Here is a 27,993-nt window from a genome sequence, read left to right on the forward strand (position 1 = left end):
GAAGATGACTGTGCCGTTAACCTAGGCCTACGGTGACCAGACGTCCCTGTTTGACAGGGACAGTCATGGATTGTCCGGATTTTAGCCTTTTGTCCCAAGTTGTTTTGTCCCGCTGTTAAACAAGTTCCATCCTGTGTTTTTGCCATGTGTATGTCAATCACAGTTATCATAGCAATTCATTCAATAAACTAATTTAAAGGGAATTTAACGGTTAAATTCATTAAGTTTCTATTTACTTGCTTGCACGTTTGAGTTCTCATTCTCATCTGTATCTAATCACTAGCAGGTGCTTTCATCATACCAGAACTCGAACTACTTTCTGCGTCTAACAGTCTTGGGAAATGTAGTCCTACTAGCCTAATACTGCGGTTGCCGGTCAGACCCAACACAACCTGAGCTTTTGTCGCAGCATAGTTCCAATATTTCCAAAATGCCCAAAATATTTCCAGCACACAGCCAGCTTCCAATGGCTGCCGGGACTGAACAAAAAAGGTTGGATAATGGTGCGTGCCTTGCTTATTTAGTGCTGTTGAACTGTCAAGCAAGATAGCATTTAGCATTAGCTAAAGTAATAACACAACCAACAAGTCTGCCCAACCCGTTGACAAATAAGATTCGCGCATTGACATTGACAAAGATTAACTAGTGATTAAATATGATGAGACTTTTTTTGTATATTTGATTTACTGAGAAAATGTAGTTTTCCGATTTAAAAAAAAGTAGTTTTGAAAATCTGGTCACCCTATTCACCTCCGCAGCATTAGGCTAGTAGGACTACATTTCCCATGAGTCTTAGAAGCACAGAAGCAATAAGTAGTTCTAGTTACGTTATGACGAAAACACCTGCGCTAGCGATTTTATAATTAAATTCCTTTTTAATTCGTTTATCGTATGAATTGTGATAACAACTGTGTGGTTGACATGCACATGGCCCAACATTTTGGCTTGCTGACTGGACAAAAAAAACCAAAACGGGGACATTAAGATTGGACCTACATATTAGTGAAACGAAACAATGGTGTTGGCAAAATCCACTAGGACTCAGGACACAAAACGCGACTGTCCCGACAAGCCAAGACGTCTGGTCACCGTAGTTATGTAATGAAACATACTCATGTTTACAATCATCCCGTTCATGTTGGATCAACACGTCAACAAGATAGGCTGTCTATATTCTCCAAAGGAAACATAGAACATGAGTGGAAAGGTGATGCCATGACCTCACTCGGTCTCCTTTTGGAATACTACTGAAGTCATGCACTCAGTACAGGAGTATTTTTATTATAATGTTTTAATGTGTGCATGTAAATGTTACAGGACTCATAGATATGGTTCAATCTTTTTTTTTTTTTCTTATCAAGTATTTGTTTGTTCACCCTCTATGCTATTGTGTTGTAGCTTTAAGCTATCGCTGAAAGCAAGATGTGTGATGGTTTTGTGTGATTAAAGTACAATAAGTTATTGTACCTCTTTTTTGTTTAAATATTTGTTCTGCAAATAATGAAACATTCAATACGTCATTTACAATGGCTCGTATAAATTTAAATGGTAAAACCTTTCATAACTGTAAAACAAGCTTAGAATAATACTCAAGATTCCTGTTCCCCTTTTTCACCAGGATTTATGAAGTTGTCAGGTCTTGACAAAGTGCTGGTTCATAACAAACTACAACATTTGCTGTATGTAACGGCATTACCTCTATGAATCCCAAATATTGTCCCATTCCAAGATCTTTTCAGTACCTTTGAAGGGACACGTGTCATCATCATGAAACGAGATTGCACAGCCGACAAGTGTGACGCTAAATGAAGATGACAAAAATACAAACTGCAGTCTTTTGAACTGTTGACATTGAACAGGGTGGATTAGGCAGCCTATATTAACAACAGGTGACAGGCTGGGGAGGCGAGCGCGGGGGACAATGTCATGGCGGCTGATTTGAACCTTCACAGATTCCAAGTAAAGGCGGATAGCAAAATATAAATAAAACTTGCGTCATCTTTGAACAATCACATTGTGTACACAATGGAGAAACCGGGCAAGCAGACTTGTTTTTGGACATTTTATTTTATATTACAAAGTTAGGAATAACACGCTATCTATAAATGTAAATCAGCTACAATGACCTTACAGATATGAAAACAAGACAAAGGGCATTTGCAAGGCAATGGTTACATCTTAAAATCTTGAACATCAAACAAAGGATAGAAAGGATATCCAGACACAAAACATAACTGGATAAATAACATCGCATCAACAATTGTATGCACCGAGTCAGAACACACCAGTATACATTGATCTGTACGAGCAATTTGACATCATCACATGCACGGAAAACAATCCAGTAGCTCAACAACAACTTTGTGACCAACAGAAAATCTAAATATTAGATTTTACAGCAGCTTAGTCCAATCAGGGAACTTGACTTGTTTGTATGAAGCTAACATAGAAGCATTAACTAACTATACAGTTGATTTGGCAAGAAAAACATTTTCACTTCCCGCCCCAAGTACAGCCAACCAAACTTTTTCTTTTTCCCATTTAATATTTATTTGGCCAGGCAAAACGGATTAAAAACAAAATTCTTATTTACAACTCTGGCCTGACAAGAAGCAAGACCTCATAACTGTTTGAACATGTTAAATATGGCATCATAAATTAGCACTATTAATCATTCCTGGAGCAAAATTGATATGCATACATGTACACATGCATTGATCCCATAATAGCTGGAGAGCAGTGAGGATCCCTGATCAGTCATGATTAACCAACCAAGTGTAAAAGAGGTGAAGGGAACATAAAACATCTGTCCAAGTGAAGACATGAGGTCAAAAAAGTCAAGTGCATCTGCTGAAGCTGCTCAGAGGCTGCCGATGTTGGGGAAACTCTTGAGTTTCTCCGGGAAGTCGTCTTTGTAGAGAACCGGGTCGGCCCGGTGCTCCACCACCTTCAAAGGCATGGTGCCGAAAACCGACGCAAACTTGTTGATGCACTCCGACCTAGTGAGGAAAACGAATAACGTTTGAGTTCAAGTGTGCAGGTCATCGTGACGTTCGAGGTATACCATCTCAATGGGTTTACCACATCAAATTTCTGCCCTTACAATGCGTAGGTTTGAGCTTTTGCTAATATTTTGGTTGAGGGAGGGAACCTATTTTCTATACATTTGTCATTTTAGGACAAGGTGAGTTTAAGCCTATCCCAGCTCACTTTTGGGCAAGATGCACTCTGAACTGTTCCATAACCAATCACCATGCACAAAGAGACAACAACCACCCCAAAAAATGATATCTTCAAGGTGTCAGGCGATTATTATTTTTTTTAAAAATTGTAACTAATCGCATGACTTCAATAGTTAACTCACGATTAATCACAAATTTTATATCCGTCCTAAATGTAAAATATTTTTTTCCCTAAGTTTTCATACTCGTGTTAACATACACGTGCAAAAAATGTCCAACTAATAGAAATATGGCTGCATATTTTAGTCATTGATACAGTAATTTCATAATAATTTATAAAATTGAGTTAAAATTACTGTACTGTAAAAAACGAGTGTGATATTGATTTGTGTTGGTCATTTTCTGCCACTAGATGGCATAATTGCATTTGTACGACGGTGACAGCTCCGTGCATTTTTCTTTTCATATTAAGAACTATCTAATCTTTAACATGAAGTAACTTGTGAAATTCCACACATATGCAATATTATTAAATGTATTACTGCTATATAAACAGCAGTCCATTTACCATTTACACTTTGACGTGGATGTGTCTGCTGTGTCGCTACTGGAATTCCCTTAGTAGAGGGCTTTCCAAGTAAGAGGCGGTCATTGATCGCGCGTTAAGAAAATGGTGTTAAATGAACTTTAAATGAACACACTAATTTTAACACCCCTAATATGGCAATGGCACCAAAGTAATACTAGTGCTGTGGCCTGAGAACAAAGCAAATGGGGAGGACCCCTCCCCCCCCCCCCCAAAAAAACCCAACATAAAATAAAATAAGTGAATTAGCTAATGAGGATTTGCGAATTTGCAGCTTTTTATTGTACTCTTTGTGCCCACATAAAAAAAAAGAAGATCCTAATCATGATGAAAATAAATCATCAGAAGCCTCCAATCAAACAAATGACCATCCAATTCTGTGTCGGATAATTGCATTACCTCTCCACCATGTGAGTCTGATCCAGGGACAGCCCATCGATGGCGGTACACTCAGGACACTTGAACTTCTTCCTGGGGGTCACCTAAAGAAAAGCACACCCCCAAATGTCAGTTGACTTTCAAGCTAATAAACGGTCCTGTCTGTTGAAATAAGCCTGCCACTTCCAATGGAATGCATGCGCAGTGGGGATGATGTGTGACACTCCGCCAGTGGATGTGCGTGTTTGGAGGAGAGAAAGCGGGGAAGTGAAAGATTTTCTGAACGATCTTGTGTGAGACGGGTGCGACGGGGTGTGTGAGTGGCAGGACTTGAGCTCGGGCCCCTACAACTGGATGAGGGGGGGCCATGCAGTCAAGTGTCAGGGTGACAACTGATGGGACCCAGAGATGCCATTCCGCTCTGTCTGTCTTCACTTCCACCTCCTATTCTATGAGGTTCGAGCCCCCAAAACAGATGAATGTACCTTGATGGGGGCTTTGCCAGTAATGTTGGCCACCAGAAAGTTCATGGCAATATCTTCACAGTTCATGTGCGCGTCCACCCAGTTCTTGATGTCTCCTGGCATCTTGTATGTGTACAAGTAGTTGAAGTACTGCAACAGAAAGAGTGACATGAAAATGCTGATTAAAAAGAATGAAGCAGCGACTGAGACAAAAGTACGGAGGAGGGGCCAATGTGGTTGGATTTGCTTCCAACCTGAGCGAGCGTGAGCTGACAGGAGGTGTGATAACCTTGCCCAGCCTGCAACTTTCTGCTCATCCATCAAAGTAATCTGGCCGTCTACAGGAAACCGGTCCCCCACTCCAACCAAATGTCATTTGAATCCCCATTCATAATGAAAAAAACGGACTCCTGAAGCTATTATTACTTTTATCATGACGCAAAAAAGTAAAATAAAAACAAAAATCTTAACCCATTCAGAAGGAAGTTTTTGTGAAAGTGGGTCACCTTGTGGTAAAAAGCGGCGCCCGTTAGGACCATGGAGACCTCGTTGGTCCACTCCGACTCGTACTTCCACTTTCCCATTTCATGGTCCCACAGGTGCAGTCGGCCTGGGTAACCCACCAGCCTGTCGGGGAACTCCCTCCATACCTGTGGGAGGTGTCAGGATAGAAGCTCAACTCAACAAGATGGAGGCTGTTCAGTTAAGTTTAAATATTAGGATAGACACACTCATCCAGGGTTGATGTCATCTGGAATGCTAACTGACACCATGACTGGATGCTTTCTTTGAATACTTCAGTATGGTAAGCATTTCCACAACCCAGCCATGAGGGTTAACACAACTTTTAGTACGGAGCAATAAAAGTAGGGTGGAGATATAGAGTAGCCATTTGATCACACCAATATATGCAATAACAACAACACAAGAACACTCCAAGTTCCGTGACCGTAAGCAGACTTTGTCACATTCAAATGAAAAAGTCTCCAGCTTACTCAAAGTTGCCCGTCCCAGTTTTTGTTTTTTGTTTTTTACATTGCAGGCATCACATTCAAAATCAGAGAACATTTGCCATTTTTTTGTTTCTTTGCTTTGGCCGTACGAGACAAGTGTAATTGTACGTCACATGACTAATCCCCGATGCATTTGTTTATGCAGCCATGCTGGCAGGACAATAATAGCGGCAATGGAGAGAAGTGATAGAATTTGTGTTTATCAGTTAACATTACATCTAAGTTGAATTCCCATCTCTTTGTGATAAAAAGGACATCATGAGAGGTGCAAGCTGGACAGTTGGATACTACACATCCCTATCTATCTTTTTACAACTATTACGAAATGGCGAGAACTATAATAGTGAGTTCTTGCGATTGCTTTGAATAGCTCTGCACTGTAAATTCTCATTTTGATGAATAAAAAATTGCATACATTGCTTTATTCTTTTTTGTTTTGTAAGTTAACTGTTTTAAATGTTGTGCTCTTGAGTTAATGTTGCTGATCCCTTTATATATAGATCCCTTTATATATATATATCTTTTTTATATGCACCACTTAGTAGAAAACATATTTGTCCACGGTTCTTACGGAAAAGGCAATGGCATGGAAAATTGAGAGGTGATAAAATTGTAGCAACATTTCAGAAAAGTGGCTTTATAATGCAGTAAAATATATTGCTTGAAACTCACAGATACTGAGAGTCAACTCTTCTACTGTGCTGATTCAAATTCTTTCTAATTCTCCTGAAACTGGCTCCAATTGTATTAAATGGCTTCTAAATGCAATCAGGTGAGGGCAGGGGACATTTGTAGGCTCTGAGCCCATCATCATTTCTCACTCATCAAACACGAGCAGAAAGCAGTCAAAGCCTTGTTATGCGACTCTAATCTTCTCCAATAACTTTAAGGCCTGTGATCACGAGGAAATGCTTCAGACTTGCTCACCTCATAGCCAAACTGCAGTTCATCGGATGTCAACATGATGATGTCATCATCGATGGCCAACACCGCTTCGGTCCCGATCTCGTCGTAGGGGAAAAAGCGGTTACTCAGCTTGTTCTCTTTGGTGCGCACAACTTTAAGTGGCACACCAACCTTCGGCCAAAGAGATTCTGAAAAGAAAAAAGAAAAACGGTCATTTTCTAATAAAACGGCTTTTACAAAAGAGAATAATGCCTCTGTTAATGCCCTGATGACCCAAACTTTAGTGGTCTATGATAATGGTACTTCCCAGCGCCAGCACCGAGAAGTCCATCCAAAGCGTGAGACTTTACCATCATTGCAAAAATACTTCACATCAAGTATTTATTTTTATAATTTTATTTTGGACTCAAAAAAATCAAAACAAATGTCACTGACTGATTTTCTCAACTTCAAAAAAGAGGGCAAAAGCCAGTTTTAGGATACAAACTATGGCGTGTTGTTGTGTCGAGTGATTCCGGGCTGCTGTGTAGGTCAAATAACAGGTCCATGTAAAGTAATCACGACCCTCAAGCCATTCAACTTCCGGTGTACTTGACTGAGACCCGAGAGTCTGACCTTTCAATGGCCCCTCGTTAATTCTAATGGGTCACGCCACTCTTGCCAGGCGCTGCTGACGCCTCTGATGAAAAGGGAGCATGCAGCCACGAGAGCGCACTTCAAAGTCTTCGCACAACTTCATTATATTAGTCAACTCAGGGTTGATTTGCTTTCTGGTCAAGATTAGACATTGTGCCAATTGCAGAGTAAGACAGGTTAACAGCAGTTTACTATCTGGCACAAGAAATCATCATCTTACTATGACAAATGACAAATACAACAATCTGCTGCTGGCTCAGATGATCTTTAACATTATATTAGGTGTCCCCATGAAACTTGCAGTGATGATGTTCTTTCAACTCAAACTGATATGGAGGAGTGATATGAAGCCGTTTTCCTGTTCGCACATTTTCCACGTTTTACCATAGTACACCTAACGTGACCTGGCGGGAGCTCGTCATATGTGTATGCGTGAATATACTCACTCACCCTCAGGAGGACTCTTGTTCTGGTTATTCCACACCACCACCAACTTAGCCAAGCTAGGAACTTTAGAGATTTCTGTGATGACTCGGAAAAGACTCTCGATGCGATCGTAGGTCAGCACCACTGCTGTGAACCCGGGTGCTCTTGGTGGGATAAGTGGCAAGAAGAGGGGACTGTTCACACTGGACCACTTCTAGATAAGATAAAAACACATATGACGAATACGGTTTGAGACTTTCATAAACACATTTGTCAGCAAAATGTTCTTTAGTGTGAACACATGTATGTTTTCCTATGATTTACAGCACTCCCTTCACAAGACGGTGACATCAACTGCAGTTGCTTTCAAATGATGGATTTTATTAGCATGCAGCAATCATTCAATAATGTCTCATGAGGGCGAAGAGGCTGGGCAAAGAACATTAGCCCAGTCTATCACATAAACCTGACAGGAGCAAGAAATCATGACAGGACAAGATGCGAATTTGCAACAAGGCTGACTATCTCCTCTCAAATATCGACAGGCCTTGTGGTGCTCACATGACGGGGCCAAGAAGCATGAGACGACGTCATTTAAGAAGTCTGGAAAACAAGTGATGCGAGTTTGCCTGGTAGTTAACGACTATCTATTTTCAAAGCGGTACTCCTCACCTGTTGGGGTCAGTGAAAGTCCCACATTTTACAGGCCATTTTAATGAGGAGCAATGAAAGAGCTTTTCAAAGTACCAAAAACGGATCATTATCATAAACATCATTTTGACATGGAACGTAACATAGTCCAACAATACAAAACAAATAGGCAGGTCTTGTTAACAGGCATCGCGGCTGCCGGGATCACATCAAAATGAAAAAGTGTTCCACTCCGGTTGCAGTGAAAAGCTGTTGAAAAAAGGACAATAAATCTGTGGCATTCTTGAAGTCCATATCAAGAGTGGATCTACGATAATGTGGCACCTTCCACAACGTCAACCCAAGTAAAGACAGCCACAGCCTTTAAATTTTTTTTTTTTTATACAACATCCATTACAAAGCACCAGTAAAAATGTCCTTTACTGGCAAGTGGAAACTTCCCTGTGGTTGTTCTCACATTGTCAAACAAGTAGATGGGGAAATAATTAAAGTAACAAGTATGCGGCACACACATTTGTTACAAAAACAAAAAAGTTTAATTGACCTAATCAATTGGCCAGAATCCTGGGCGTACCTAATCATATGTCCAAGGTAGTAGTAGTAGTAATAGTATTTGCAATAGTAGTAGTCGTACATAAGCCAAGCCTTGAGTACAGCAAGAAAAAAAGGGGGTGAGTTCAGCTCAACGGTGAGAGAGATGATTGGCTGAGGCAGTTGCTATGCATAAGTGAGAGACCAGGCAGTAGAGCTAAAAACACTACTTAAATAGCAGTCCATTCCATTGCATTTAAAAATAATAATAATAATGTTGTGTGGGTTTTTTTCATGTATTTAAAAAAATGAACAGCTTAAAATTTAAACGAATGGAATCGGTCGAGAAATGTGGAAGTTAACCATAATCAACTAAAAGTATCTTACTGTCGCTTTAAGAAACATGCACATTCACGCACACACATTGGACTTTAACATGTTGGAGATATCACGCACACACATTCAACTGAAATGTATGAGAAACGCACACCTCGAGCAAAAGCCTCTCACGACTTAACGGTTGAAGATGCAGATTCAAAAAATGGCTCGTTAGAACGGCAAGGGTTTAGGGAACGCGAGCATGTTTTCAGTTTTTTAATCGGATGAAAAATTACCAAATTAGAGCAGGTTGAAAACTTTTGATTTGTAAAAAATGAAGAGAAAAAGGCGGCAAAATTAACATGGAAAAGATAGGCGAGAAAGTCCGACTTCTCCTAGCTTAAAGTGAAAAAAAAGGTACTAAATGACATCTTAGCCAAATAAAGTGTGGGTTTGTCAGAAACAAGACCCTTGTGACTACAAAATGTGCGAATTCGATGTCTAGTGAGCAAAGATTGTGACCATAGTGACGAGTTGAAGTGAAACTTTTGGAAATAGATTTTTGTCTCTCGTCACTCTGAGGCTAATTGCTCCACTCAAGCAGACGCAATATACACCAATGTTAAAAGGCTATTTTTCGCTCACTGTCTTTGAACCCGCACAGGGGGGAGAGCTTTCATTCCTTAAAAAAAATGTCGACACTGAGCTAAAGATGGGAAAAATTGCAACAAAATGAGCTAAAATTCATATCGGCCGGCGGTTAACGTATGTATGCGCGCGTAGCGTGGCTTGGATTTTTGGACTTTTGTCCCCTTTTCCCATTCATTCCAATGGGACTTTTTTGGGGACTTTTTGGGGAATTGCGTCGCCATAGTAACTCGGAATTCCATGAAAAGTAATGGCGCAGCGAGTCAGATCGAGCCGCATCGTTTGATACGTCATTTGTCCCCGTGCGATCTACGGTACGGGCCGCATTTTTGCAGAAAAATCTGTGGAAGATAATATAAAAAGTAAGTAAGAATAAACCCGATTTTCTAGGATAGTAATATGTGCCTGCTTTGCTTCGCAAGCAGTAGCTCTGCTACTGCTTTGCTAGGAAGCAGTCCCATAATAAGATTAAGATATTTTTGGGCAAAATCCTACATTGAGCAGCTTTGAATTACACACACACACACAAAAATACATCTTTATTATTTTGCAAATTTGAAACACCTGCAATACATTCTAAAAAGGAGACTGACATGTCAATGATTTTTTTTTTTTTTTTGAAAGGCAGTGTTATTCATTTACATGGAAAACATGTGGGGTGTACAAACTATTTTTGAACACTATTGGCTAACCTCTGACTGCCCTACACAAAAGTAGGCCTTGTGTTTAAAAAGCAAGATAATTCAGACAAAAGTTTTAAACACACGGTGCAGCGTCAACATCAGGACAGTGTTTTTATTTTTATTTTTAATCGTTTTGGGTTGATTCAGCATTTGTCTACAAATCAGTAAGGCAGCATAATTTTTTAAAAACTTCAATGTGAAGTACGAACAGAAAACCAACATGTGCACCGCTTACTTTTAAGATGCTTATCAATGCGGAAAAAGCTTCAATTTACTCCACAGCTTAATTGATAGCCAAAACACAGTTGCATAGACCAAAACATCTTAAAGCCTGAGAGGCCTCAACCTTAAAAGTAAACCCTTTACTCACAAGTCCCAAACAAAAAGCAGCCTGTCCTTCATTCTGAAAAGCCAGCGTAACAGCACCAGCAATTCTGGAAAATGTGCTTTCAATTACCAGCCTAAAAGACTACATGAGGTGAGGGGGCCGGCGGGGTGGTTCTCTGGCTGATTTATTTTGTGTTCTGTTCAAGTTCTTCTCACCATTCACTCACTGAATTGATCCCTAAAACATTTCACCTTTCTCTAAGACAGGAACGACCAAAAATCTTTACCTCGACACAATTGGTCAAGACAAACCAACGAGGAAATGTTGTGCAAAGACAGCCCTACTCTACTGAACAACTAATAATTCTGTACAGGAGATTGTGAACGCCACAATCCTGTTCCTGTACACCTGCCAGACTTGGTTCAGCACACTCATAGACAAACGCACGCATTTTTTCACAATCGTGACTCCCACTGACTTCAGACAAGAGAGACGAGGCTCCAAAGATATGGCCGCATTGCCAAGTTATGTGCAGCCACAAACTTTCACAACCACATGAATGTAAAACACCCATCTTATCATTCACAAACAGACCGCCTCAGACATGCGAGAACTTTTCCTCCTAGCGCAATGGAGGCGTCCTCCTTATTTAGAACTACTCCTGAGCCTTTTTGGTGTATATCAAACTAACACATTGCTTGTGAGGTGCTACACTCACACACACAAAACCCCACAATGGCATATACAGTGTATTCAATGGCATATACAGTGTATTATGTGTTATGTAGTCCAACGGTCCTGAGCTGGTTCACAACTTGTGTAAGTCTAAGTTTATGATCTATTACTTTACCTATTTCTAACTGTTTTACCGGTTTTCCGCTTTCTTTTTTATTTGCTGGTTTTAATTTAGCTGTTTTTTCCCCACAAGTTACCATATTAAACTGTACTCTTATTTTCATGAATATCCAAAATAAAATCAACATTCCAAAACGGTGGTCATACTTCTAAATACATTTTTCAGCTTATATTAGATTTTTTAATTTAATTTATTTGGTTTATTTTCTAACACACAGCTTATCCTTTTCTTCCTCAGGTTCTATAACAGAATCATACCAATGAATTTTTTTTTCATGTTTTGCGGTATAATAGAATGTGGAAAGCGCTTGAGAATTGGGTATATGGAAGTAGAAGCTGGAAGGACTTTGATCGTTACACCCTTTGATCAAACTAGTTTGTTTTACGTCTTGGTGTGTCTCATTTGTCTTGTACCCCCGCACCTTTTTTGTCATACCCCCACTCCTATGTGATGATAATTCTCCAAAAGTAGAACGTAAAACAACTTACTACTAAGTGACAGCCATTTTATTTGGTGTCCTTAATTTGAATTTAATTCTCATGCATTGGCTTCTTTTAAATTTAAATTAAATATAAAAATAAACAATGCTGAAATAGAAACACTGCTGTAATTCACATGCTGCTAACCTAAATTGTTAAAATTAATATTTTTATGTTTCTGTAAAGGCTAATACACCTGTTTGGAGAGGTTCTTAAACTGAAAATCTTCTTCTTTTTTTTTGCACAACTATAAGAAATATTATTCATAAATGGTTAAATTGACTATCTTAACAAAACTGTAAAAATAATAAAACATATTCTTATTACTTTTAAGATATTTACTCAAATTTCAGAAGACAAAATACTTTGCTAGAGGGCAGCACAGTGGACAACTTGTGCAGAAGTTGTGGGTTTGAATCCAGACACTCCAGTTTCTTACCACGTTCCAAAAGCACGCATCTAAATTATCCATAGGGATGAATGTGAGTATGAATGGTTGTCTATTTTGTGTCCTGTGAAGACACGGCGATAGGCTCCAGCCTGCCAACAACCTCAGTAAGGATAGACGGTCCAGAAAATGGATGGATGGATGTTATGCTTGATTAATTTTTGACTTCTTACAGAACCCAGTCAATTGGCTCAAACTTGGGTAGAAAAGGGTGAGTTCAGTTAGAAATTCACTTCAAAATGTTAAAACCCTATAGCTAACTGAAATTGAAAGAGTTTACATTAAAGCTTTTCTCATTTTTGTGACGTAATAATTCGCTCAGTAGTGCTTTTGTTGAAGAAGAAGAAAAAAAACCAGAGAAAAAAAAACTGAATGGCACAAAATGTCCCTAGGAATAAGCGTTTCAGAAAACGGATTGATGGATGCACTCTTTAAGTGTTACAGACTTGACTATATCAAGGTTCAAAGTGAACTTAGACTATCATAAAATAATTGAAGATAGAACATGGCACAACAGTGACATGCCCGAGAAATGAAGTTCCTCCACTGATGAAAAGACTTGAAGAAAACCGGTCATAGTGGCTGCCAAGAGACCAACAGCAACATTAAAGTCAAGTCATTGCAGAATATTTTTTGGCAAGCACTAGTTGTTTACCACATGTGACAATGATCTCTATTCTTCATTCTACAAAGAAAAAAAACTAAGCTCTACATTTTTTTGAGACTAAGTTTGAACTTATCATAGTCATTCGCTGCACATTACGAAAAGAGTAAGCTATATTCAAAGTGATGGATGGTGACAGTAGTGTCATGTTGGGGTAATTTTTCAGAATCTGGGGCTTGAGCCACGACGGGGTAATTTGGTCCCCAAAGCCTTCAAACATCAGAGTAGTCTGGCACTAAAACATTAAGTATCTGGAAGACAGCTGGAAAGACATTTCGGCCTTTGGCATGACAATGACCTAAACTAAAGCTTACATCCAAAATGACAAAGAATGGCTTCACTAGAAAAATATTTTTGGAACCGAAAACAGAAAATCAACAGGGTGACCTGATGAGGGCTGAGCACGCGAAAAGCTTCGCTATCACACAGATTTGGGGCGTCTTTGCAAATAATCAATATTTTAAATTTGAGGTTATCGAGATATGTAAACATCAAGACTGCACAGTTACATACCACAATAGTTGGGTTGTTCCACTGCTCGTATGTATGTGCGGCATACGGGTAGATGCGGTCATTGATGATCTGGAGTGTAGTCAGGCCAATGGCCTTCATGGAGCTGAAATAGGCTTCCCAGAACCAGCGGGCCTACAAACAAATCAAACACATATCAAATTTACAAGATTCTGTCAGCAGAGAGATCACATAAATACATTCATTCATTCTCCATTCCATTTCACAGATTTAAATTAATTCAGTTTGATTTTATTTATTGATTTTTAATGGTAAGAGGAAATGACAATTCATTACATAGTCAAAAGAGTGAAACACAATTGCACTCATGTAACAGCCTACTCAGTATTTTGTACATGCTTGAGCTGCACAATTTAAATATTTGTAGTCAATATTGCGATTTCATATGCAATTATATTTTGTGTGTTCTTTAACAAACAGAAGCAATACATTCATCTGTATTACAATCAACAGTATCAAATTTGTTATACATAAATGTTCCTTGTCTTAAATCAGATTACAATGACAATGCAAACACATCTGTGTTTTTAATCACTAAATCTTTTCGGGTTTAATAAAACAAAGCTTATGTACACATGTGGACCGCACTATTTAAGTACTGAACTTATCTTGCCAATATCCACGAGATAAATACACATCTATAATAAAGCCTACCGACTAACCAAAATGAAGCAGAAGTTTTTTGTCGTTTTACTTTTTCCAAATTGCAGCCTTTATATTTGAGAATTGCATTCTACTCCACTGCGATGTCGAGATAGCCTTATCTTAATGTCATCATATTAGTTAAATGCACTAATTCCACAGGCATCTCAAAGTTCACCTTGCGTTGGTTATAATTACCAATGTACCAACAAATGTTGACCTTTAACCCCATCTTACCGCAAACCTCGTGGATCAAATCCTTTAAAATGGAATCTATTGTAGGTTGGTTTTTTTTCATGATAGAATTATCCTTGCAATCGGCGAAATGCCTCAGGGTGATTATGCACTTCTAAAAATGTTGACCAGACACTACAATGATTTTGTTTTAATATCTACAGTACATCAGCATGCCATCTGATATAATATTGAAGCTTAATTAAGAAACATTTCAGTGGAGAAGAACAAATAATAAAAACAAAATTACTATTAGTCTCTCAGTTCAATTGTTAAAATTCATATGACAAAAGTTATCTATAAATAGTACTGAGCAAATAATATGGTGATTTTGTAGCACTACGGTGATGTCTGAATAATTGCCAGTAGGATGATTATAGGAAGCTTTTGCATTTACATTGAACATTAAAAATTAATTGATTAATAATTACACCAGTTATTTTTATAGTCATAATTTTACACGTGTTTGGTGCCACAGTACATTTAAAAAAGCGTACATGTTTAGCTTATATTTTTAAACAAATTAATGAAATAACCCTGAAAATTCTGAACACAGCAGTATCTAAAAAAAAGTGAAGTGAAAATGTCATATTGACATATGTATGACATACTGCCATTTTAATGTGCGTGTGTTTAGTTTTAAGGACAATTTAGTAACAATTTTAAGGAATGAATGAGTCATTTTTTTGTAAGCCTTAAGCCAAACAGCCTTAATATTTAGTTGTCCTTTGCAAAACTACTGCTGGTGAAATTGTGGTCTTGGTGTTAAACAATGACGGCGAATTGTATCTGGTGACCATGCGACAATTTTTTTTTTCTCAACCCACATGTTTGAGTATGTTGCTGCATCATATAACACGTTTAAATAGATCTTTTACTTTTAAAGAGCGGCAAGGAAAATCCAAAAAGACTTTCTAATCTCCTGGGGGAATCCCAACACTTCATAAATCAGCCGGTGATGAAAGTTTTCTTTTCTGACTGGGAGGAGGATGTAAGAAAACTGTGCCGGCCTGAAGGAATGACCTTCAGCCCACCCGCTCCCCCATTTTTATGAGCTGGAATGATGAAGACTCTTTTTTTCACATTTGAAATGCAATATTTAATAAACCATGTACAACTGTTAACCCTTTTTAAACCTTGAATGATAAACATACAGTCAATAAAAAAGTTTATGAATTAAGAAGAAGATATTTTTAAAAATAATTATTGTAAGCGATCCCATAACTTCCAGTACAAAACTACATCTAACTGTAAATATATGCAAATTGTTATTAAGGACTTAATAGCGGACCAAAGCTCTGAGCCCAAGAGCCCCCGCCCCTCTTTTGCCATTTAAATCATTAGGCAAGAGGTCAAAGTCATGAGCAGAAACAGTTGGGAGTACAGAAGTCTTTGTTTAAGTCTACTTGTCAAGTATGTGACAGATGAGTGCACCTATAGAGCAGATCTGCTGGTCACTGAGTGAGCTGTGGCGAGAACCAGGCAATCATTAGTGATTTGGACTTAATCAAAAACAGCAGCTGAACCACATGACAGTTGCTCACTGGGAATAAAATTGTGCTCCACATTAATTAACGGTTTACTTTTACCTGTGGTCTCACACCCGAATGCGATGTCTTCTCTTTTGTTCCAACTCAACTTAGTACACATTTTCAATAAAACAGCTTCAGCTGATAAAATTGTGCCCAAACAACTTGTCTTTGTTTCGTGTTCTACTACAATATTGATTTGGCTATATAATTCAATGTTGGTTAAGTATTAGGTTGTCTTCTAATGGTCCTAATGGAAAGGAGTTATATCTTGACCCAAAATTAAGTTAGGCTATTTAGACTGCATGTGTTTTCAGAGTGAAAAGAAGGTCAACAAACTTGTAATTATCGACCAGATTATTATCGGGATGATATGAGGATATGAGTCATCTTTTGTCGGCTAATAAACCAACACGGTTTTACGATCTTTACTTCCGAGCCACTGCTATTTTTAGATGTATGTTTACCAGCAAATTACGACATGACGCAGTCTTGCGTACACTGATAGATGGAAATAAGGACAAAAGCTAAACTGCCGATTTGATTTATGGATGTGTGATGCAGTGTTCATTTTGACAAGAAATTTGTATTTAGGTTTAGTCATCCTTAATTGTATTTTAATCCACTTTTAGTCAACACAAATAAGGAGCAATTTTAGTCAACGAAATAAAAACAATTTTAGTACATGTTTTCCTTCAGTATAATTTCAATATTTTATATAACATTACAACACACCTGTTTGTAACTGTAGTTTAACACAAGACATATTTAACACAATAAACACTATAAAACTTACAACTGACAATAATATGCCATCTTAAAACTTCGTTTAAAAAAGTGCATAATTGCCTAAGATTAATTTTACAGCTGCACAATGAATGTAAACATAGTTGAACATTAAATAAAGTGAACTTTCCGAGTGGTTCTTTTCTCCCACCCGCATTTCATTCCTTCTTCTGATTGTTGTTTTTGTTTCAGTCATTGACGAAATTGTCTGTCAATTTAGTTATTGTCATTGTCTCAATGAATGGCTTCTATTTTAGTTTTCATTTTTGTCTGAAAAAAAAAATTAAAAATATGACAAACATTTTTGTCAACGAAATTATCACTGTGTGATGTCAGCCCTGGTAGCTTTGCTAGCTTGCTAGGTCTGAGTCCAGGTGTGCACAAATTACAGTAAACTCAAATAAATACAAAAAGAAGATGTTATCAGTTATCAATATCTGTATCTGTATTGAGGAAGAGGAATTTATTGGTATTGGCTTGAAAAAAAGAGAGAAAGAAGATATTTTGATAGATTAATGTGAATGAAATGTATTTTAAACAATACAAATAGTCAAATTAGACCTTAAATTGCCTCCTAATATAAAAATATCCCTTACAAAGTTACATTTAGTAAAACACTACCAGTCCAAAGATTAGACACACTTTTTGAAGCGCTATTAAATAATACTATGTCAAAAAATGCAACCAAATTTCAATGTAGCTTGTGCAAATGAGGTGAGAACTGATAATCCAAAGACTTGTGAGCACTCTGCTGGTTAGACTGATAATTGCACCCATAACGCTCTAAATATAATGCAATATAACTTAACACGAATACTATTATCAAATTATTTGCATAGGGGACAAAAATAATAACTGCACTCTATTTTGTTTAGAAACTTTCAAGAACACATAAGTCCTTTGCCACATTTATATTAGATCTATCTAGCACATTAAATTTAACAGAAGCTTCGGATCGTAGCTGCTTTGCAAGTCAGCACAGATGTTTGCAGTTATGCTGTTGAAAAGAATTGGTTGTTTTTAAGCCTTTGACTGGGTTTATTGGGGTTTATTCTAAGTTAACAACATAGGCCTTTAGACAGCATAATCTTGCCATGTTTCAGATCTTGTTAGACACAATTTGACACTCAACTCATCACAAACCCCAGTTTAAAAAGGAGCACCAGTATTCAGTTGTAAATGGATTAAAGTTAATATAAGGAAATTAAGGGCATCAATTCTCTGTTTATTGTGGTGCATACAACTAATTAATGGAGCCATCAAATTATATGTCTGTTATCCATTTTAAAATGTAGAGAGGAAGAATAAAAGTGAAAATGTGGAACTAATAGACAGACTTTTTGTTTTGGCATTATGACATGCTGCCTGCCTGTCTGTCTGTCTGCAATATTTTTCATGTATGATTTAACTACTACTCGGTGATGCTAAATAGAATGAAAATGTGTCCAATTACTGTTTCGAGTACCTGTCTCTGCATCTCCTCCACTTGTCTGTGCGGAATACTCTTCAAGATGGTGTACATCTCCGAGAGCTTCTCCTCTGGAATAACCACCGATGCTCTGTGCCAGATAACCAACAGAACGTACGTGAGTTAAAGGATAACTCAACACTAAATCTACTTATTTTTTTCCCTGATAAACTGTATAAACTGGTGTCTACAAATGCTGTCTACATGTCCTGGTCATTACTTTTACCTTTTAATGCATGTTTGTTGAAAGCTTAAATTTGGGGCAAAAAATTTGTGTTTGGCGCCATCTTCAGGTAACAAACTGGGATCAACTCAATTTGGTTGTTTGTCCTCTCATTACTCGAGACGATACATACTACGTCACTTGTTTCGCATGGCGGAGTCGCCCCCGCCACCCACCGGCTCATTCTCTTACACAACTCCTTAAACGGCTTCTTCGTGAGTTGCTGCTGTCAATCACAGCCGGACCACGCCCTACCCTCTCCCCATTTGCAACCCAACGGTCCTCCAGGCAACACCCCCTTTGAGCGCCAATTTCAAATTTTAGTGAGGGGTGGAGCAAGAGTCTCACTTCCTGTTGAGTTATCCTTTAAGACTACTTAGATGGGAAGTCAACCCAAAAACGAAATCTTGACAGTAATATGTTCTATGCAGCCCCACTAGTCTAAATATGGTATTCTGGTTAATGTTGCGTTAGTGGAATATGAGCAGCAAAATCCAGCTGTTTTATCCATCTCACGGCGTGGCCATTTTGACACTTGCTGACGACTGAAGACAACATCAATCTTGCTCAGGTCTCAGGTAAAAAAACACAATCACAGCTCACCTTCAAAAAACACGTGAGCTGTGATTGGTCGTTGCTTGAGCACTGAGCAAATGGGATGTCATCTTAAGTCGACAGCAAGTGGCAAAATTGCTGCCCCCTGAGATGGATAAAAAACGGCTGGATTTTGCGTCATAACTTATATTACACAAATGTAATATTAATCCCAATGTCATGTTTAGACTAGTGAGGTCACATACAGTACAGGCCAAAAGTTTGGACACACTTTCTTATTCAATGCATTTGCTTTATTCTCATGACTGGTTACTTTGTAGATTCTCACTGAAGGCATCAAAACTATGTATGAACTGATGTGGAGTTATGTATTTATATATATATACAAATAAAAAAAAAGGTGAAATAACTGAAATCATGTTTTATATTATAGATTCTTCAAAATAGCCATCCTTTGCCCATGCTTACGTTTTTGCATACTTACCTCTAAAAACTCCTTAAAGACTGTTGGAAAACCCATTCAGGTGACTACCTTTTGAAGCTCATGGAGAGAATGCCAAGAATGTGCAAAAAAAGTATTCAGAGAAAAGGGTGGCTATTTATTGATGTACTTATTTTATTATCATCAACTTTTTTTGGTTAAGTACATAACCCCACATGTGTTCGTTAGTGAGAATCTACAATGTACATAGTCAGGAAAATAAAGCATAGTATTGAATGAGAAGGTGTGTGGACTGTACTGTATAACGTAATATTGTCAAGAAACGTTTAACATTGATTTCCCCTTTAAGTTCTTTCATGCTTAATGGCAAATGCACTGAGGTTGACTGACCTTTTCCAGTCAAGAACTTCAGAAAAAGGAAGAATGTAGGAGTCAGCCAGGATGACAGGGACACAACCGGCTTGCAGCACATCACTAAGAGCAGCCTGACCCAAACGTGCACCCCTCAGGACCACACAAAAGGAGGATTCCTGCCGAGACATTGGAAGAGCATCATCTTTTTGGGTTCAACATTGATTATCCAGCAGTGACACCTTGACCTTAATCTTGGAAATAGTTTTTTTTTTCTCTTCAGGCAGCTGTGCTTACCTGCAGGATCTGTGGGTAGTCATACACCTGTCCCTTGTAACAGCGCTTCCGAGCAGAGGCAGCTCCTTGGGAGAGGTTGCTACACTTGTCTAGAAGGAGCAGAGCCTCGCCATTTTCTTCCTTCAGGCGTTCAAGTTCCGCCCGGTACTCACGGTGAATGGCTGTTTGCGATGACAGGATGAAGTAGCGGCGAGGCCTGGAGGAGGGAAGACCAGAGATCGAAAATGATTGATCACAACTAATTTAGTTCCATCACATCACACAGTTGATCCACATTAGATTAAAATGAAAGCTTTACCTCATTTCAATGTTTATTCACCGCAATGTAACAGGTGAACCAATGTTTAAGCCCATGTTCTATGAGTGCTCGTATTCATGGTTACGCATTAATCAGATTTCTATAACCCAAATCCTTTTGCATTATGAAGTTTCTCCAATCTTTTGTATTCCAGCAGTTATTCTGTCCAATGATTGGCTTGGCACTTATGTTTGAAACACAATGAATCTCTACATAAACGTCACTATGATAAACATAACTAAGAGGCACACTGTCAAAGTTGCAATGAACTCACCCAGGCTGTCTCTCGGGCAGCTCAACATCAGCAGAGAGGGGGCTGTAAACTGGGATGCTGACATCGTAACCTTGTCTGTACGTCCATGTGGAGAAACCGCCTCCAGCCAGGAGTGCTCTGGAACAAGTACGAATCAGACTTGACTAGAACAACACTTAAAACACACAAATGACTATCAGAACTCATCAACAAATATACACACTTACAAAACTGTTCTTTTGGTTTCTATCCCATTATACAGTGTATGGTCAAGTATTAGTTTGAGTGATTATATATTTTTGGTATTCCATTCAACTCAAAAGGCAAAGACAATACACTGAAATCACCCCCCCAAACACACACCTGGTTCTAATCAAGTTTTATGCCAAATAGACTCAGGAAATTCCTTACATCTAAAGATATTGTTCATCATCTCACTTAAAACCACCAACCATCACTTTAATGTACAGGATATCTATTTGTAGCTATTTGTAAATATATACTTCACCTTCTGGAAATAATTTCTTACATGTGTGTTCTGCTTTGACTGTGTGATCCAGCCAAAACATTAGGGTCCACACAATCAATCATTTTCTGGCTCTGTGCCGCCTACCACACAGTTTAGTATAAAATCTCTCTTTATTTTTTTTCCTTTTTTTTTTAAAACACAATTCTTGTCAGTGGTAGGAGATCATATGAGGATGCCATTGGACACGTCAACATAAAAAAACTAACCTCTGCACTTATGTTGCCCTTACTGACATGCGCTTAGTCACATTGATTTGTTTGTGAAAGACAAATGTAAATGTTAACACATTTATTGATTACACATATATATATATATATATATATATATATATATATATATATATATATATATATATATATATATATATATATATATATATATATATATATATATATATATATATATATATATATATATATATATATATATATATATATATATATATATATATATATATATATATACATATACACATACATATACACATATACACACACGTAAGTACTTATTAAAATTAGTCAAGCTACCTGTCTCTGGGCACATCCAAAGCAGTGTTGTAGTCTGGCGGGCCCCCTGGCAGCATGTTAAAAAGGAGATGATTCATCCCTTTGTTCCACCTAAAAATAAAATATATATATATATTTTTTAAACAGAAACAAGAATCAAAAGACTACTTAATGCAATCATGAATTTACATATTAACAAGTTTAAAAAATCTAACTGAGTCTCTCTTGGACCAAGGCCAAAGTGGAATATGAAACACTTCCTTGCTTGAAATAGAAGAGAAGGCTGGCTTCAATTGTATTATTATATTCAATTGAAAGAACTAGCATTCATGGCCAGTGCAATTTGAATGCTATATTCATATAGAAAAGTAAAAGACACAAATTCTGCGTGAGAGGAAATGGAGCAAAAGTCATGTCCATGGGTACCTTGCTTTAAAAATGGTTAGAGGTAGGTAAACCATTGGTCTCGAACCCTGGACCTCGAGGGCCGCAGCCCTGCATGTTTCAGAGGTTTCCCTCCTCCAACACACCTGATTCAAAGGATCAGTTCAACAGCAAGCTCTGCAGTAACCTTATAATGATCTTGATCATTTGATGCAGGTGTGTTAGAGGAAGGAAACCTCTAAAACAGGGGTGGGCACACATGGTCCTCAAAAAAGACGCTAAAAACAATCGAGTTTAGAAAATGGACACAAATAATGCAAACCTGTTTTTTTTTGTAACACATGAACACCTTGCAACATAAGAAAAAGATAACATTAATTTCTCATTATTATTGTATTATTTTCATTGTAAAACGTATTACATCCCTTACCTATTAAATGGAGGTATCAAATTAAACATTAACTGGAAAAGGTTTCTGGTAAATATAAAGTACTTGTACCAAATGGATTGTACAATGTAATTTATACTTTCAAAACCTATTCGCTCATGACACTCAAATGGATTCACAATAAATGATTTATTTGGCCTTCATTGAACTGTGAATAGTTCCTTGTGAATCCACAGTTAAAGAATACAAAATGATGCCTGACCAAACGCATAAAAGGAAGATAGAAGGACTTTATATCTATATGGGGTGATGCTGGAGCCTATCCCAGGAGTCTTTGGGCAGGAGGCGGGGGATCTGGTCGTTGGGTTTTAACCATAAAGTGCAGCCAATGTTGATACCAAGGGTCTTTTATGTACAGTACAGAAATAGAATGCTGTACAGGCAATTTTAAAGTCTTGCTATAATGCTATCCTATAAAAAAAAAAGGAAACAGGGCTGTCTAAAAGTGACACACTTCTGAATACACCGGTAATTGTTCAACTTTGTTAATATTTACAGATCTTTAAAATTTGTATGACTTACACTACATTACAAATGATGTGACAATTCTCTTGGTATGGAAAACCAAGAGATTTGGCCTCTTGGACTCAATATTTAATATTCTTAAACTGCTCAAGCGGGTGCCCGTCATTGGTCTGGTGTTGTTTTGATCAGCCCACAGTACCTCTCTGAGCTCCTCCACCCCTACAAGCCTGCCCAAAGCCTCGGGTCAGCAGACCACACACGACTGGAGGTGTCAAGAACAAAAGCCTCGTTTCGACCGACGGTATCAATCTCTATTCTGCACTGCTCTACACCAAAGCGTGAGCTCAGAAGGGATCAAGTCTATTGCCAGTCCCACCCTTTGAAATGACCTTGCCTAAATATTAGGCAATCTCCCCTCTATCAATTTTTAAAGTCGTCTTAAAACACATCTCTAGCATTCTTTCAGTATTTTTTGGTGTCTGCTGTATTTTGTGTTATGAATTTATTGATACAAGTAAATACAAGTAATTAAATTATTTTGTGTTATTTTATTTTACCTATCTTTACTGCATGACTGATTTTTATTCCATGTACACCTCTTTGTATACAGCGATGGCTGTTTTAAAGTGCTTTATAAATAAAGTAGAGTTGAGTGGAGTATTCTTATACAGCTTATGAGGTGGTGGATGGTGGAAACAGTTTGATGTTCATGTTTGTTAATAGGAGTTACTATTTAAAACGCACGCCACTCAGGCCCCAAATTTGAGTTAAGCATCTCAAGAAAAGCCATGCAAGTCTGTGTACACACGAACCTGTAAATGGCTCATTAAATCAGATAGAGATGCTTTGATCGCTTCACCAACTTGGGTAATTGGCTCAATTAGAAAGGTATTACGCCATTTAACAACATTAATATCATTCAATCGGACTGAGTATATATTTTGACAGTTTGATGCCGTCGTTGTTATTGCTAAGCGTTAGCCTAGAAAACAGAAGTCAAATTAGCAAAAGCGGAAGGTGAAATGGTAAAGAAACTCCACCACACATTTAACAATATCAGCACACTTGTTGTCATCAGTATGACCACACTACTGGACACAGAATTTATCTGCAAGTGAGACGTCACATTTACCTTGGCAGCATTGCCAGCGCTTGGGCAGTCTCTTTGATTCGCAGGGAATTCTGATTCAGGACATCAGTTGATGGAATAAAAATACAAGCCCTGTTGACATCATCAGTGTAAAAGTCGCTGTCTGAAATGGCGCTGAGAAGGTCGTTATATTCGCGAGAAAGTCCAGTGCTGCTGATGGGAACCCCAAGTTCATCAACAAACCTCTGGAGCGGGTAGATGTAAACCTAAGGCAAGAAAAAAAAACATATTTCATTAAAAAGCAATGCAGACTCACATAAATGTGCTGTGGGAGTAGTTCACTGGGTTTATTATTACCTTAATTCGGTTCTTCGGGTTGTAGCCACATCTGTACACGTCGAAACAAGTGTGCATGCGACAGCTAAGGTCTCCCCTCTCAGGAATGGGACTGGAGACTTGGAGGCGCACCAGAGGAGAATCATGAACACTGCGTTTGTCTACGGTCCAGTCAGCTGTGGACTCAATGGAGTGAGGCCAGAACTGAAACATCCCAGTGGCAATGAGGCCAAGCAACACCACAGAGAAGAGTGTGATGTAATATATACGGTGCTTGGTTTTCATCCGCGGGATAAGAGCAGGGCCCCGGGAGCTGTATTTGCCAGAGGCATACATGTCTGCCACCTGCCTGTCGAGCCAGCCTCTGGAATGACATTGTGACAAATTAAGACGAAGCAGGCTGTTGAATGTTGAAGGATTCATTTGTATGCAATTTTGAGTTCATTATTTTCGTATTTGTCCATATTCCCTCCCTCAGCAGTGTCTGCACACACAGTTTTACAAGTGTTATAAACTGGGGAAGTTCAATACCACTTTTTTTCAGACGCATACAAGTACTCAACTATTGAGTAGTCACCGATACCAAGCACGATAGCGCTTTTGAGACATACACATTTCCTAAAAACAATGACACAGACAGAAAGACCTATATAACCCAATATAGCATTTTTTTCAAAAAATGGCATGATATTTAATGACAATTTTCTATCATCTATTTCAATTTCAAAACACAAACTTACAGAAATTGAACCTGTCGATCGTAAAATGGCCACAAGAGGACGGCTCATACTTGATACCTTAAAATAAGGCTGATATCAGCACCGATACTGGAATCAGTACTCGCTGATCCCTAATCAAAACAATTACTCGAACTCCACATATTTGACGTTCGGCATTAGCAGATCCGCAAATTTGTGGATTTCTTTTTAATATATATATAGCCTATGTTTTTTTTATTATGGAGTGGCTTGATTTACAATAACACATATATAGGTGCCCAGAAAATGGCAAATATTTAATATTCAGTTAGATTTCATACTGCAATATATTTTTCTATATATATATATATATATATATATATATATATATATATATATATATATGAATGATGTTTTTAGGCTTTAAATAATACAGTATAAGTAGGGTTGGGCAATATGGCCCAAAAAAATTAATTATTATTCTATTACAAAGCTGTCAGCACCGGCAGATTATCAGTGGGGAGCAGGGGAATGTGGATTCCGGCCCCATGTGGATCCCCGGGGTCACCTACCCAATGGCCCCGCCATCTGCACGCCTCTGTGTCAAACAATTCGAAATTAGGAATACAGTAAATATAGAAAAATTGAAAATAAAAATAAAACTTATATGGATTTGAAAACCCGGCCTTACTCAGCTTAAGTATTTGAGGTGTTTTTTGTCAAATAAATTCTCTCTCTTATAACGTGTACAACCTGGTATATGAGAAACCTACTTATGCAAAAGGTGTATAAGCACTTATGAATGTCGAAGGGGACCGTGACAGCACCTGTGGGAACTTTAATTTATCTTCAAACAACCATGTCATGGACCGGTTGTCTTGCTAGTAATAGATGCATAGACAAAGCCAGCTGACCTGTTTTGCCAGGTTTGGTCAAGTGATATTTCGCATATTGCGGCTTGGTCTTTGAAGAACTGCCAAATTCTGATTAAAACTAAGACCCCTGTTCCACGTGACCTTTGGTGGTGTATAGTTGTATGCACATTCTTGAGATTCATAATGCGACGGATACACACATTAAATCAAATTCTATCCATAGCACTTTTCATACATCAAAAAAGACAATCAACAGAGAGAGGAGACGCATACAGACACACACGCACACACATACCACTTATTGACAGTGTAGATACATGAATATTGATAATACTAATGATAATAGATTGCATTTGATAGTAAAAGTTTACTCCTGAACAATGTCTCGCCGGCTCACCACCTAACTCTGAAATGAACGCCCCTGCTAACATTCTGCATACTCCTGTACATAAAAGCGCTACGAAAACAAAAAATAATGCACTAGCATAGCAAGCAGATGTCAGGAAATTAACCAACGTTCTAAACTGAGATTTCAGAAATTATTGATCGTAAAGCTAAGCTAGCAAATATATTTAGGTACATTAGCTTACTAAAGTCATCGTAATTAAACGTTACCAACAGCCGAAAATGATCATAGTTGTCCATTGAAGTGTCGACCATTGGGTCGCTGCATGTTTTACTTACCAACACGTTCACCAGATCCAATTTTGACACATCTGTGTTAATTCATGATAGCAGGCTAGTTTAGCAAAACACTACCGTGTGGAGCCCCCGGAAGTAATTTGTCCCTTCCTCCTATTTTCCTGGCCACAGTGGATTGTAAATCATACGTTTGTCCCCTCTAGTGGCTGCACCCTCAAATGTGTACATTTTACACACATCGAACTGCTGAGTTACTTACTTCTGTCTGCAAATATTGGACAGGCATTGAATTTATGTAGTAGTAAATAATCGTAATCATTCATAACCTTTATTGACTTCCAGTTTGTATTTATTTTCCCCTGTCGAGCTCTAGACATCAAAATACAGTATTTCTTAACGGTCAGTATTATCCTGTACCAAAACTAGGAGAGTAATCATTAAAAAAATAAAAAATAATAAAAAAATATATATTTTTTTAATCTAATCCAAGGCGCTTGAGGTTGTTGGAGTCAAACATCATCATACCACAATTGGGGGTTGCTTCATACAATGGACACCAGCACCCTAGTTTTTTTTTTATTAGTAATTTTAGAAACCTACTTTTGTTTCTTATTATTATTTCAAAGTATTTTCTTATTGTGTTCAAATGTTCAATTTACGCTATTTTAGTAATTTTGCTGTTATATGTATAAGCTTTTAGGTGCTGTGTATTTCCTCATGTGAAGCACAATGAGTTGCCTTGTGTAAGAATGTAGTATATAAAAAGTACCTTGCCTTACCTTGGCTGCCAGTGGAGGGAAGTAACAAAGTACACAACGCCAGTATTTTGGTATTGAACTTAAGTATTCTTCAGGTATTGTTCTGTATTTATTTTTTTGACATTTTATTTTAGCTTGTGACATCGAGAACCAGATGTCTGAAGCTATACTCCTTACTTTGTCAAAATAGGTGTGTACTTCTTCTTTTTTTAACAACCTGACAACATAGACATAGAACAAGGTCAACTGCGGTTGAGATATCAAAACTAATATAATTGAAGGTAAAATTTAATTTTACATTTGTACTAATAAAGTAAAAAAAAAGAATATAGAACCCGCCATGCACGCCCCCCACCACCCCCCACACACAGAGAGTGAGTACTTTTGTCACCACCTTGGGTTCTGCATGGACTCAAAAAGCCTTTGTTAGTCAGTTTGCTTAGCTCAGTTGACGTT

The 27,993-nt window shown here is 38.0% G+C and overlaps 1 protein-coding gene across 1 annotated transcript; it reads right to left on the reverse strand.

The window, feature by feature from the left end:
- Positions 1–2,048: 2,048 nt before the first annotated feature.
- Positions 2,049–26,965, reverse strand: ext2 (exostosin glycosyltransferase 2). The gene is made up of 15 exons (XM_086072205.1): positions 26,822–26,965; positions 24,586–24,928; positions 24,271–24,494; positions 21,863–21,952; positions 20,828–20,944; positions 20,256–20,451; positions 19,998–20,137; positions 18,385–18,478; positions 13,711–13,842; positions 7,616–7,805; positions 6,551–6,717; positions 5,117–5,260; positions 4,632–4,760; positions 4,168–4,250; positions 2,049–2,999 (listed from the first exon to the last, which is right to left on the reverse strand). The coding sequence occupies exons 2-15, from the start codon at positions 24,898–24,900 to the stop codon at positions 2,861–2,863; spliced, it is 2,160 nt and encodes a 719-aa protein (XP_085928331.1). The 5' UTR covers positions 24,901–24,928; positions 26,822–26,965; the 3' UTR covers positions 2,049–2,860.
- Positions 26,966–27,993: the final 1,028 nt, after the last annotated feature.

Source organism: Leptonotus elevatus, chromosome 3 (assembly GCF_054856555.1).
Source record: "Leptonotus elevatus isolate MCC_2025b chromosome 3, RoL_Lele_1.0, whole genome shotgun sequence".
Taxonomy (NCBI): Eukaryota; Metazoa; Chordata; class Actinopteri; order Syngnathiformes; family Syngnathidae; genus Leptonotus; species Leptonotus elevatus.